Source organism: Salmo salar, chromosome ssa18 (assembly GCF_905237065.1).
Source record: "Salmo salar chromosome ssa18, Ssal_v3.1, whole genome shotgun sequence".
In the NCBI taxonomy this organism is placed as follows: domain Eukaryota; kingdom Metazoa; phylum Chordata; class Actinopteri; order Salmoniformes; family Salmonidae; genus Salmo; species Salmo salar.
In genome coordinates, this window is record NC_059459.1 from 81,655,137 (window position 1) to 81,669,137 (window position 14,001).

General features: G+C 44.8%; 1 protein-coding gene across 1 annotated transcript; it reads left to right on the forward strand.

Moving 5' to 3' along the window:
• Nucleotides 1-8,230: 8,230 nt before the first annotated feature.
• LOC106578169 (fibrinogen alpha chain) lies at nucleotides 8,231-14,001 on the forward strand. Its single transcript, XM_014156798.2, has 6 exons — nucleotides 8,231-8,526; nucleotides 9,830-9,946; nucleotides 10,800-10,983; nucleotides 11,132-11,277; nucleotides 11,858-12,054; nucleotides 12,262-14,001. Exons 1-6 carry the CDS (start codon nucleotides 8,473-8,475, stop codon nucleotides 13,073-13,075), a joined length of 1,512 nt encoding a protein of 503 aa, XP_014012273.1. The 5' UTR covers nucleotides 8,231-8,472; the 3' UTR covers nucleotides 13,076-14,001.

Genomic DNA, 14,001 nt, shown 5'->3' on the forward strand with positions numbered 1-14,001 from the left:
AGACAGGGGAGAGGGGAAGAAGGTGTGAGAGACAGGGGAGAGGGCTGCAAGAAAAGAGAGGTGGGGATAGGAGGAAAGGGAGAGCAGCGAGAAAGAAGAGGTAGGAGGAAAGTGTGTGTGTGTCATGCCTCATGTGTGCGAAGTGTATGTCTTACCCAGGGTAACTGCATTGCAGGACGAAGTTGAGAGCATGAATCTCTGGTAACTCATAACTACAGGAGAGGAAAGGGTTAAAATACACACACACACACACACACACACACACACACACACACACACACACACACACACACACACACACACACACACACACACACACACACACACACACACACACACACATAGCCATCAGCCCTTGTTAGCATAATCAGTGTCAGCCCTGGAGCCGTGGTTTACTGCTGGAGGACACAGAGGCTGCGTTCCGAATTGCACACTATTCCCTATATAGTGCACTACTTTAGACCAGGGCTGGCACCCTATTCCCTATATAGGGCACTACTTTAGACCAGGGCTGGCACCCTATTCCCTATATAGGGCACTACTTTAGACCAGGGCTGGCACCCTATTCCCTATATAGTGCACTACTTTAGACCAGAGATGGCACCCTATTCCCTATATAGTGCCCTACTTTAGACCAGGGCTCATAGGGTCCTGGTTCACTATATAGGGAATAAGGTGCCATTTGTGACACAGTCAGAGATGCTGTAGCAACAAAGCTGTTTCAGTAGTAAAAACAAGTCACAGAGAGTGTACAAAACATTAAGAACACCTGCTCTTTCCATGACATAGACTGACCAGGTGAATCCAGGTGAAAGATATGATCCCTTATTGATGTCACCTGTTAAATCCACTTCAATCAGTGTAGATGAAGGGGAGGAGACATTTTTAAAAAATGATTTTTTTAAGCCTTGAGACAATTGAGACATGGATTGTGTATGTGTGCCATTCAGAGGGTAAATGGACAAGACAAAAATATGTAAGTGCCTTTGAACGGGGTATGGTAGTAGGTGCCAGGCGCACAGGTTTGTGTCAAGAACTGCAACGCTGCTGGGTTTTTCCCCACTCTCAACAGTTTCCTGTGTGTATCAAGAACGGTCCACCACCCAAAGGACATCCAGCCAACTTGCCACAACGGTGAGAAGCATTGGAGTCAACATGGGCCAGCGTCCCTGTGGAAATGCTTTTGACACCTTGTAGAGTCCATTCCCCGACCAACTGAGGCTGTTCTGAGGACAGAAGGGGCTGGAACTCAATATTAGGAAGGTGTTCCTAATGTTTTGTCCCTGAGGACTACCAGGTCATTAAAACCGATGCTCCCCTGGTATTGACTACCAGGTCATTAAAACCCCTGGTCCCCTGGTATTGACTACCAGGTCATTAAAACCCCTGCTCCCCTGGTATTGACTACCTGGTCATTAAAACCCCTGGTCCCCTGGTATTGACTACCAGGTCATTAAAACCCCTGGTCCCCTGGTACTGACTACCAGGTCATTAAAACCCCTGGTATTGACTACCAGGTCATTAAAACCCCTGTACTGCCTGTTAACTCAGCATGGTCAGAAACACCCCTCCCCTGTTATCAGAGTCTCCCTTGTCTCCACTCCTGGTGTAGGTCAACTCCCTTCGTCTGTAGGAGTAGAGACCACTGCGGAGATCTGGAGAGAGAGAGAGAGAGAGAGAGAGAGAGAGAGAGAGAGAGAGAGAGAGAGATAAAGAAAGAGAGAAGAGACAGAGAGATAAAGAAAGAGAGAGAGAGAGAAGAGACAGAGAGATAAAGAAAGAGAGAGAGAAGAGAGAGAGAGAGATAAAGAGAGAGAGAGAGAAGAGACAGAGAGATAAAGAAAGAGAGAGAGAAGAGACAGAGAGATAAAGAAAGAGAGAGAAGAGAGATAAAGAAAGAGAGAGAGAGAGAAGAGAGAGAGAGAGGGATTAACCAAGAGTCCCCTATGTAAGCTGGTCCTGGGGCTCTGTTCACAAACACAAACAGACCCCACAGAGCCCCTGGACAGCAACACAGTTAGACCCAACCAAATCATGAGAAAACAAAACTATAGTTACTTGACACATTGGAAGAATTAACAAAAAAAACAGCGCAAACTAGAACGCTATTAGGCCCTAAACAGAGAGTACACAGTGGCAGAATACCTGACCACTGTGACTGACCCAAACTTAGGAAAAGGTTTGACTATGTACATAGCCTTGCTATTGAGAGAGGCCACCGTAGGCAGACCTTGCTCTCAAGAGAAGACAGGCTATGTGCACACTGCCCACAAAATGAGTTGGAAACTGAGCTGCACTTCCTAACCTCCTACCAAATGTGTTACAATATTAGAGAAACATATTTCCCTCAGATTACACAGATCCACAAAGAATTTTAAAACAAATCGGATTTTGATAAACTCCCATATCTACTGGGTGAAATACCACAGTGTGCCGTCACAGCAGCAAGATGTGTGACCTGTTGCCACAAGAAAAGGGCAACCAGTGAAGAACAAACACCATTGTAAATACAACCCATATTTATGTTGATTTATTTTCCCTTTTGTACAACACTGTATATATAGTCATAATATGACATTTGTAATGTCTTTATTCCGTTGGAACTTTTGTGAGTGTAATGTTTACTGTTCATTTGTATTGTTTATTTTGTTTATTATCTACTTCACTTGCTTTGGCAATGTAGAGATATGTTTCCCATGCCAATAAAGCTCCTTAAATTGAATTGAATTCAGAGAGAGAGAGAGAGAGAGAGAGTGGAGCGAGAGAAACAGAGAGAGAGAGAGAGAGAGACAGAGAAAGAGACTGAAAGAGAGAGAGAAGAACAGAAAGAGAGAGAAGAGCGAGATAGAAAGAGAGACGGAGAGAGAGACAGAGAGAGAGAGGAGAGAGATATGTATATAGAGAGAGAGACAGAAAGAGAGAGAGAGAGAGAGAGAGAGAAAGAGAGAGAAAGAGAGAAACAGAGACAGAAAGAGAGAGAAAGAGAGACAGAGAGACAGAGACAGAAAGAGAGAGAAAGAGAGAAAGAGAGAGAGAGTCAGAGAGAGAGAAAGAGAGAGAGGAGATAATCAGAAATGAGAGAATGGTCAGATCTGAAACCAGAGATGCATCTCAGATGAGACTGTGGTCAGAGAACAGCATCCGTATCTGATTAGGATAATGAGCTAGTCATCTTATCTACAGAAGGGTGGGTAATCCATTGGTTCTGCCTTTCCCTTCATTCATGAATGAGCTTGAGTGTTCTTATCTACGGCGGGGAAGGTAATCTATTAGTTCTGCCTTTCTCTTCATTCATGGAGACCAGGAATGCCCAAGAAAACAATACCAACAGTGATGTTCGTGAAACAGCAAATCAGTCTCAGAGGAGCTTTACATTGTTTTACTGCCCTCTGCAGGTCAAGGGGGAAACAGTGTATAGAGGACTGAGGGGGTTGATTTGGGGTAGTTGAGTAGTAGAGGACTGAGGGGGTTGATTTGGGGTAGTTGAGTAGTAGAGGACTGGGGGTTGATTTGGGGTAGTTGAGTAGTAGAGGACTGAGGGGGTTGATTTGGGGTAGTTGAGAAAGTAGAGGACTGGGGGTTGATTTGGGGTAGTTGAGTAGTAGAGGACTGAGGGGGTTGATTTGGGGTAGTTGAGTAGTAGAGGACTGGAGGGGTTGATTTGGGGTAGTTGAGTAGTAGAGGACTGGGTGGGTTGATTTGGGGTAGTTGAGTAGTAGAGGACTGGGGGGTTGATTTGGGGTAGTTGAGTAGTGAGTAGGGGACTGGGGGGGTTGATTTGGGGTAGTTGAGTAGTAGAGGACTGAGGGGGTTGATTTGGGGTAGTTGTGCAGCAGAGGACTGGGGGTTGATTTGGGGTAGTTGAGTAGTAGAGGACTGAGGGGGTTGATTTGGGGTAGTTGAGTAGTAGAGGACTGAGGGGGTTGATTTGGGGTAGTTGAGTAGTAGAGGACTGGGGGTTGATTTGGGGTAGTTGAGTAGTAGAGGACTGAGGGGGTTGATTTGGGGTAGTTGAGTAGTAGAGGACTGAGGGGGTTGATTTGGGGTAGTTGAGTAGTAGAGGACTGGGTGGGTTGATTTGGGGTAGTTGAGTAGTAGAGGACTGAGGGGGTTGATTTGGGGTAGTTGAGTAGTAGAGGACTGGGGGGGTTGATTTGGGGTAGTTGAGTAGTAGAGGACTGGGGGTTGATTTGGGGTAGTTGAGTAGTGTGTAGAGGACTGGGGGGGTTGATTTGGGGTAGTTGTGCAGCAGAGGATGGGGGCTGTGTGGAGACCAGGAGACGGCGTACCTGCGACAGCTTTCTCCTCAGCTGGAGGGGGTGAGGCGGAGCCTAACTCTGCCCCCGTGTGCGTCTCGACTTGCTCTCCACCAATGTGCATGTCCACCTGCAGTGATGTCATCAGTAAATAATCAATCAATACATGAACCATTGAATCAATCAGTTCAAGTCTATCAGTCACTACATACAGTGCCATCGGAAAGTATTCATACCCCTTGACGTATTCCACATTTTGTTACAGCCTAAATTCAAAATGGCCTTTTTTTCTCAACCATCTACATCACAATACCCCATTATGACGTCACACTACCCCATTACGACAAATTGAAAACATGTTTTTAGAAATGAAAATGTATTGAAAATTAAATACAGAAATATCTTATTTACATAGGTATTATTTACGGGGGGGTGGCAGGTAGCCTAGTGGTTAGAGCGTTGGGCTAGTAACCGGAAGGTTGCAAGATTGAATCCCCGAGCTGACAAGGTAAACAAATCAGTCGTTCTGCCCCTGAACAAGGCAGTTAACCCACTGTTCCTTGGCCATCGTTGAAAATAAGAATTTGTTCTTCACTGACTTGCCTAGTTAAATAGTGGTAAATGAAAATTCACACTCCTTTGCTATGACAATCCAAGAGGGAGGGTTAGGGTTAGCTAGGAGAGAGAGGGTTAAGTTTAGCTAGGGGAGAGGTTTATGGTTAGCTAGGAGAGAGAGGGTTAAGTTTAGCTAGGGGAGAGGTTTATGGTTAGCTAGGAGAGAGAGGGTTAAGTTTAGCTAGGGGAGAGGTTTATGGTTAGCTAGGATAGAGAGGGTTAAGTTTAGCTAGGGGAGAGGTTTATGGTTAGCTAGGAGAGAGAGGGTTAAGTTTAGCTAGGGGAGAGGTTTATGGTTAGCTAGGAGAGAGAGGGTTAAGTTTAGCTAGGGGAGAGGTTTATGGTTAGCTAGGATAGAGAGGGTTAAGTTTAGCTAGGGGAGAGGTTTATGGTTAGCTAGGATATAGAGGGTTAAGTTTAGCTAGGGGAGAGGTTTATGGTTAGCTAGGAGAGAGAGGGTTAAGTTTAGCTAGGGGAGAGGTTTATGGTTAGCTAGGAGAGAGAGGGTTAAGTTTAGCTAGGGGAGAGGTTTATGGTTAGCTAGGAGAGAGAGGGTTAGTGTTAGTTAGGAAAGAGTGTTAGGGTTAGCTAGGAGAGAGGGTGAGGGTTAAGGTTTGCTAGGGGTGAGGGTTAAGGTTAGCTAGGAGAGAATGTTAGTTTTTGCTAGGAAAGAGGGTTAGGGTTAGCTAGGAGAGAGGGTTAGGGTTAGGGTTAGCTCGGGGAGAGGGTTAGGGTTAGCTCGGGGAGAGGGTTAGGGTTAGCTAGGAGAGAGGGTTAGGGTTAGCTCGGGGAGAGGGTTAGGGTTAGCTAGGAGAGAGGGTTAGGGTTAGCTAGGAAAGAGGGTTAGCTAGGGGAGAGTGTTAGTTAGGAGAGAGGGTTGGGTTAGCTAGGGGAGAGTGTTAGGGTTAGCTAGTAGAGGGGGTTAGGTTTAGCTAGGGGTGAGGGTTAGGTTAGTTAGGGGAGAGTGTTAGGGTTAGCTAGTAGAGAGGGTTAGGGTTAACTAGGAGAGAGGGTTAGGGTTAGCTAGGAAAGAGGGTTAGCTAGGGGAGAGTGTTAGGGTTAGCTAGGGGAGAGGGTTAGCTAGGAGAGAGGGTTGGGTTAGCTAGGTGAGAGTGTTAGGGTTAGCTAGTAGAGAGGGTTAGGGTTAGCTAGTAGAGATGGTTAGGGTTAGCTAGGAAAGAGGGTTAGCTAGGAGAGAGGGTTAGTTAGGAAAGAGGGTTAGGATTAGCTAGGAGAGAGGGCTAAGGTTAGCTAGGAGAGAGTGTTAGGGTTAGCTAGGAGAGAGAGCCAAGGGTTGTCCATTTAAAAATCATTCCTTCCTCCCTTGCCCTGCAAGCGTATACTCGTCAGACTTCATGATACGTCATTAAAAGTGTCCACTTCATTTGAGGGCTGAGTGGATAGGGTGTGTGTTTTAAGTGTTTGGACCGCAGCCCCTGTCTCTCACAGCAGACACACAACGTCTTACAGGGGAAATCAGCAGTTGAAACAATAACAAAGTGTTTCTCTGCCACTGTCTGGGTAAAAAACAGAGGGCTGGGGCTGGAGAAATGTAACCACTCTCAAATTTACAGACAGAGCTACGGATGAAAGACTGACCATCCTTGATATCAAAAATGATAATTTTATCCATGTTTTGAGGCTATATTGTGTTTGTTTACATTTTGCTTTGTTAACAGAGTATATTTTGGGTTCTGATGGGGTATGACAGTTGATCTAAGCTCATGAGGCATTTATGACTTATATTCTTCAAGAATCAATGGATACATGTCATTCATATATAAAACCAAAAAATAGATGTAAAAACTGCAGATTGCCCCTTTAACCGTCAGCCCAATAGGTAGCCTAATTCCCTCTTGGGCTAAGGGTGACACTGATTTAGTCTCAGGGCTACCTACCACGAGACCATGAGCCTTACTAAGCACTGCAAACATCATATTATTGACATATCAACGAGTAGAGGGAGGCATACAGAACTTTAGAACTTAGAACACAGAACTTTATAACTTAGAACACAGAACTTTAGAACTTAGAACACAGAACTTTAGAATACAGAACTTTAGAACACAGAACACAGAACTTTATAACTTAGAACACAGAACTTTATAACTTAGAACACAGAACTTTAGAACTTAGAACACAGAACTTTAGAATACAGAACTTTAGAACACAGAACACAGAACTTTATAACTTAGAACACAGAACTTTAGAACTTAGAACACAGAACTTTAGAATACAGAACTTTAGAACACAGAACACAGAACTTTATAACTTAGAACACAGAACTTTAGAACACAGAACACAGAACTTTAGAACTTAGAACACAGAACTTTAGAACTTAGAACACAGAACTTTAGAATACAGAACTTTAGAACACAGAACACAGAACTTTATAACTTAGAACACAGAACTTTAGAACTTAGAACACAGAACTTTAGAATACAGAACTTTAGAACACAGAACACAGAACTTTGTAACTTAGAACACAGAACTTTAGAATACAGAACTTTAGAACACAGAACACAGAACTTTATAACTTAGAACACAGAACTTTGTAACTTAGAACACAGAACTTTAGAATACAGAACTTTAGAACACAGAACACAGAACTTTGTAACTTAGAACACAGAACTTGAGGGAACTTGAGGGGCGAAAACTCATATCGGAATTTGTCCCTATTTACTGTCCTGTGTGGGTTTACTGGTACTGTGGGAGGTGTTATGATGACTAAAAAAAACACACTGTGCTGAACTTTATCTCCTCTCAGTAAGACTAGCCTGAGTGTCAGGCTGTTTGTGTTGTCATGCCAACTCCTTGTCACTCAAAGTCATGTTTGGCTTGACAATGAGCAGGAGAGTTGGCATGAGTAGAAACCTATCCAGGCTACAAAGGCTACAAAGGGACAACCTGTTTGAGAAATCAATACAGACATCAACTGCTGAGTCAGCTAACCTCCAGGTCAGAGAAGAGATAGTGAAAAACAACAACCATACAGACACTAAAATCAAGAATATTGTGGTTTCATTCCAAAAACATGCCACCTATGTTCTTCTCTCGTTCTCTCCCCTCTACCCCTCACAGCTGCTCAGTCTGATCAGGGGTCGTATTTATCAAGCGTCTCAGAGTACTGGTTTCGGTGGGGACTGATCCTAGCTTAGCACACTTACTGAGATGTTTGATACGGCCGGCCAGCTCCAGGCGAAGGGGGAGCGAACAAAGGGCACAAGGGAAGGACGCAACCTGTCTGGAATGAGAAGCATCCCAACCGGTGAGTCAATCAATCCGTTACGAAACCCCAGGAGGTTTCTCTGAGAGACCAACAGTGACTAATGTAGGGTGTCCCCCAAATGGCATCCTATTCCCTATATAGTGCACTACTTTAGACCAGGGCTGGCACACCTATTCCCTATATAGTGCACTACTTTTAACCACAGTCCTATGGGTCTCCCTATGGGCCCCAGGTATAAGTAGTGCGCTATATAGGGAATAGGGTGCCATTTGGACCTGACCCAGGGTTTGTCATCAGGTATTGGCATAAATAGGGGCCCTGAGGCCCGGGGGAACAGTATTCTAGACGGACCACCACACAGAGAGGAGAGAGATGATGCTACTAAATATCCTCTGCTTCTGCCTGGCTGTCCTCGCCTCCACTTGGGTACGATAACATATTTATTCATTATTTATTACATCGTTATTTTAATTTAATAGGTTTAATAATACTTTATTTAATAATAGAAAATAATAATAGATTGAATTTATATAGAACTTTTTCCAGATGACATGCTGTATGTAGTCCTTGTTTATGTGTTGGCTGCCATTTTGTGAACAAGTGTTTTAAAGACTGCTTTAATCTCTGGGATCAAGCGGACATTTTGTTTGATGTGTGGATCATTTTTTTTACCCAAAATTAAATTAAATTCAGTGTGACATTTTGAGCATAATTGCAGGTTTCTGGGGTATGTAGACAAGGACTAGAAGGATGTTTTCAGCAGTGGTGTAAAGTACTTAAGTAGAAAATACTTTAAAGTACTTTTTGGGGTATCTGTACTTTATTTTATATTTTTGACAACTTTTACTTTCACTTAACTACATTCCTAAAGAAAATAATGTACTTTTTACTCCATACATTTTCCCTGACACCCAAAAGTACTCGTTACATTTTGAATGATTAGCAGGACAGAAAAATGGTCCAATTCACACACTTATCAAGAGAACATCCCTGGTCATCCATACTGCCTCTGATCTGGCAGACTCACTATACACAAATGCTTCCTTTGCAAATTATGTCTTGAGTGTTGGAGTATGCCCCTGGCTATCCGTAAAAATAAAAATAAATCACAAATTGTGCCGTCTGATTTGCTTAATGTAAGTAATTAGAAATAATTCATACTTTACTTTTACCTTTAATACTTAAGTAGATTTTTGTAATTACATTTACTTTTGATACTTAAGTATATTTTATCAATTACATTTACTTTTGATACTTAAGTATATTTAAAACCAAATACTTTTAGATTTAGTAGTAGTATTTGTATTTGACTGGGTGACTTTCACTTTTACTTGAGTCCTTTTCTATTATAGTATCTTTACTTTTACTCAAGTATGACAAAATTTGAATTCAGTAATTTTATTCTTGTAGATGGTAACTTAAATGAAATGTTTATGTAGCTTTTAATTTCAATCTCTCTCTCTCTCTCTCTCTCTCTGTCCCCCCCATCTGTTTCACCCCCCCTCTCTCTCTGTCCCCCTCTCTGTTTCACCCCCCCCTCTCTCTCTGTCCCCCCTCTCTGTATCACCCCCCTCTCTCTCTCTGTTTCCCCCTCTCTCTGTCCCCCCCTCTCTGTTTCACCCCCCTCTCTCTCTCTGTTTCCCCCCTCTCTCTGTCCCCCCTCTCTGTTTCACCCCCCTTCTCTCTCTGTCCCCCCCCCTCTCTCTGTCCCCCCCCTGGTCTCTCTCAGGCTGAGGACGCAGCGACTGTATTGAGCCCTCGTGGAACCCGGCCGGTAGAACATGGCTACAAGGCTGACAAATGTGCCGCAGAGAGGAGCTGGCCTTTCTGCTCAGATGACGACTGGGTACGTTTTTCACTCTGGACATGTCTAAATAATCTCAATACATGTTTAGAATCTTTGTTCTGGTTTTATTTGACACGGTGTGTGTATAGCTGTATCCTGTTCACCCATTTCTCTCTCCTCATAGGAAGACTGGAAAACACAGAGATGATCAGTTACTCAAACTCCTAGATTAATAAAAGTTCACATTTGATCGAGTTGATTGAAAACACAGACATTTTACAATCCAATTTGACTAGCGTTGATTTGACTAGGCGTTGATTTGACTCCATGTTCCCCTGTCTCCCTGTCTTCCTGTCTCCCTGTCTCCTTTCTCCATGTCTCCCTTCTCCATGTCTCACTGTCTTCCTGTCTCCCTGTCCATCTGTCTCCATGTTCCCGTATCCATGTCTCACATGTCTCACTGTCTCGGTCTTCCTGTCTCCATGTCTCTATGTCTCCCTGTCTCCATATCTCAGTCATTTTTATTCACTCTGGGGTGGATTTGAGGACTAGGCTTAATTTGAGTCTGGTGAGCAGTCCATCTATGTGCTGCTACTCACTCTTCTCTCCTCCTCTCACGTCCTCCTCCCCTTCTCTCTCTCTCTCTCTCTCTCTCTCTCTCTCTCTCTCCTCTCCTCTCCTCTCCTCTCCTCTCCTCTCCTCTCCTCTCCTCTCCTCTCCTCTCCTCTCCTCTCCTCTCCTCTCCTCTCCTCTCCCTTCCTCTTCTCTCTCCTCTCTCCTCCTCTACTCTCGCCTCTTCTCTCATCCTCCTCCTCTCCTCTCTCCCCCTCTCCTCTCCTCCTCTCCTCCCCATCCCCTTCTCTCCCCTCCTGTCCTCTGTCCTTCTCCTCCTCCTCCTCCTCCTCCCCCCCAGGGTCCTAAGTGCCCGTCAGGTTGTCGTATCCAGGGTCTGTTAGACAAGGCAGACCATTCCCTGCTGAAGAAGATAGAGAAGATTAGGCAGCTCCTTGACCAGAACAGAGCCAAACACCGCTCTGCCGACCAGGCATCCAAACAGACCTATGACTACCTGAAGGAGAAACTCACCTCCAACGCAGGTGAGATCCTGTACCATGATATTGTTTGATTGGATGAACGATCTGCTTTGTTTGATTGATCTCGATGGTTTACATGCACTAGTTCTCTCTCTATCTTTCTCTCTCTCTATGTTAACCATCCCTCTCTCCCTCTCCTCTGTCCCAACAGGTAATGACCACAGCTTCTATGACCTGGCTGAGCGTCTCCGTCAGAGGATCGTCGACATCAAGATCAAGATAGACCGCCAGCTGAGGATCCTCAACGCTCTGAAGACCAGCATCAAAGACCAGGTTATAGATATGCAGAGGATGGAGGTGAGATTAAGATTAGTGATTAAGATTTGTAATTAAGATTAGTGATTAAGATTAGTGATTAAGATTTGTAATTAAGATTAGTGATTAAGATTAGTGATTAAAATTAGTGATTAAAATTAGTGATTAAGATTTGTAATTAAGATTTGTAATTAAGATTAGTGATTAAGATTAGTGATTAAGATTAGTGATTCAAATTTGTGATTAAGATTTGTAATTAAGATTAGTGATTAAGATTATTTATTAAGATTAGTGATTAAGATTAGTGATTAAGATTAGTGATTAAGATTGATGGTGAAGACCAGGGTCAGAGACCAAGGAAGACATATTGAGACCTCGGTCTCTTTAACAGTTGCACCCTGTATAATACAACATAAATATGGGCAAAATATATATACATACACATTAAATATGAGGAGAATGCAGATGAAGAGACAGTCACTTTCTTTCCACAGAGAGTGTTTCCACCTATGTATTCAGTACCCTTGGTGCTATTCCTCTGGTTTGAGAGATCTGAAATATAAGTTCTCTCCTCTAACCCCTCCCTTCTCCCCCTCTCTCCCCCTCTCTCCCCCTCTCCCAGGTGGACATTGACATCAAGCTACGCTCCTGTAAGGGATCTTGTAAGGGCTACGCTGAGTTCTCCGTTGATCAAGCATCCTACGTGGCTTTGGACAAACAGATGGACCAGCTAGAAGCCCAGAGGGTTCAGTCTGTCGAGACCGTCGGCTCGCTGTACGTCATGAAGAGCCGCCCGCTTAAAGACGTCCTGGTCGACAGGTGAGGAGGAGGATGATGATGCTGAGAATGATGAAGATTATGACCTCTTTGATGATTCCCTTTTTTATTTTTCTTCTCCCCCCACTCTCCTCTCCTCTCCTCTCCTCTCCTCTCCTCTCCTCTCCTCTCCTCTCCTCTCCTCTCCTCTCCTCTCCTCTCCTCTCCTCTCCTCTCCCATTCCCTTCTCCCCATGCCCCCCCCTCTCAGCAAGTATAAGTCCAGCCTGGCAGGGGAGCAGAAGCAGGATTTCTTCCCGGAGGTGAAGTCTGTGAAACTGACCTTGGAGGCCGAGGGGTCCAGCGCTTCGTCTGCCGCCACTGTCAGCAAGGTCCCGGGTACGCACTACCAGCCTTCGACCTCAGGGTCTTCATCTTCATCTTCATCTTCATCGTCATCGAGTTGGTCGACGGGATCAGGGTCGAAGGACGGGTCGAAGACAACGATCACGGAGCTGGGTGGGGGTGGTGGTGGTGGTGGTGGGGGGATGAGGGGGGATGGAGATGGGGATTTCTTTAAGGGGATGGGTGGACTCGGCGGAGGGCTGGGGAGTCTCGGAGGCGGAGATTTCACCTCTACCGGTCACCAGACCACGCAGATTTCGAGCTGTACCAAGACAATAAAGAAGACGATAGTGCATACGAAGGACGGGCCGGTGGAACGCATCGAGGAAGTTTCGAGCGGACCAGGCTGTGAGGCAATGAAGCTCGGCGGCGGAGGAGGGATGGGGGAGTTCTTCCCATCCCTCCCTTCCTCTTCCTCCTCCTCCTCCTCCTCCTCCTCATTCACCAAAACCACAAGCCACGGCAGTTCCAAGGGAGGCAGTAGCCTCCTCAGCAGTACCAAGACCGGCGGCGCTGCCGACAGGTTCGGAGCTGATTCATTCGGAATGGATCTCGGAGCGTTTATGCGCGGGCACGAGGAAGATGATGTCCCGGAATTCCACAGCCACGGCGTGAAAACTAGCGTCCGGAGCAAACGGCAGGCAGATTATGTGGGAAAAAGTACATCTGACCAGGAGTAACTGCCCAATACATGACCTAGCTAGCCGCTGTTAGCCACTGTTAGTATCTTAGCCTAATGGCCGTTAGCAATTAGCATGTTAGCCTCCATTAGCACCTTAGCCAAACTGACATTAGCGATTAGCACCTTAGCCTAGCGGCCGTTAGCGGTGAGTGTCTTGGCCAGCAGCTCTTAGCGTCATAGCTAGCAGTGAGAAGTGAAACGTTTCTATTTTTTTTGTCGTAGCTCAAATCAAATCCTAGAATATGATCAACAGTAGCCTAATTAATAAACATTTGTAAAGTAGTTCAGCCAATTGCTCATATGATGTGTTTGTGTTAAAAAAAGTATTTAAATCTAACAAATTGTATAAAATAAGTTCCAGAGATACTGTCTAAGATTTGCTGTACTAAACATAATAGTGTATTCTGAACCGCTCCTGAGCTGACTACCAGAAGGGGTCCGGAGGGGTAAAGGGGAGGTATGGCTGAGGTTAAAACACCCCCATCTTCTGACCCGGGCACCTGAGGGTAGAGCTAGAAGACCGTGAGGGAAGAGGTTGGCATGAGGGAGGGAAAGAAGGAGAAGGGAAGAGGTCGGGGGGTAGGAAAAGTGAGAGAGAAAAAGAGCGAGAGAGAAGGATGGGGAGTGAGCGACAGAGGTAGAGAGAGAGAGAGAGAGAGAGAGATATATTGCTGACTGTTGATTCTGTGAGTAGATGATTAAAATGTGACTGTGTTTTTTTTTTTGACCCTGTGAATGATGTCAATGTACTGAATGTTCAGGGAAAAAAACAAACAACCAGGTAACTTCTGAACCAATCAGGTACTGCCGATGTTCAAATAACTGTTCTAAGAACAGAAAGGGGTTCTAAGAACTACGTTACAACTTCTGTTAGAACGTCCAAACCAAGCTACTGATGCAACAATAAAAATGTGTTCACTTCAA

Coding starts and splice junctions, on each gene's coding strand:
- LOC106578169 (XM_014156798.2), top strand. CDS start 8,473: ATGATGCTACTAAATATCCTCTGCTTCTGCCTGGCTGTCCTCGCCTCC. Junction 8,527..9,829: donor CTGTCCTCGCCTCCACTTGG/GTACGATAACAT, acceptor GGTCTCTCTCAG/GCTGAGGACGCAGCGACTGT. Junction 11,278..11,857: donor TAGATATGCAGAGGATGGAG/GTGAGATTAAGA, acceptor CCCCTCTCCCAG/GTGGACATTGACATCAAGCT.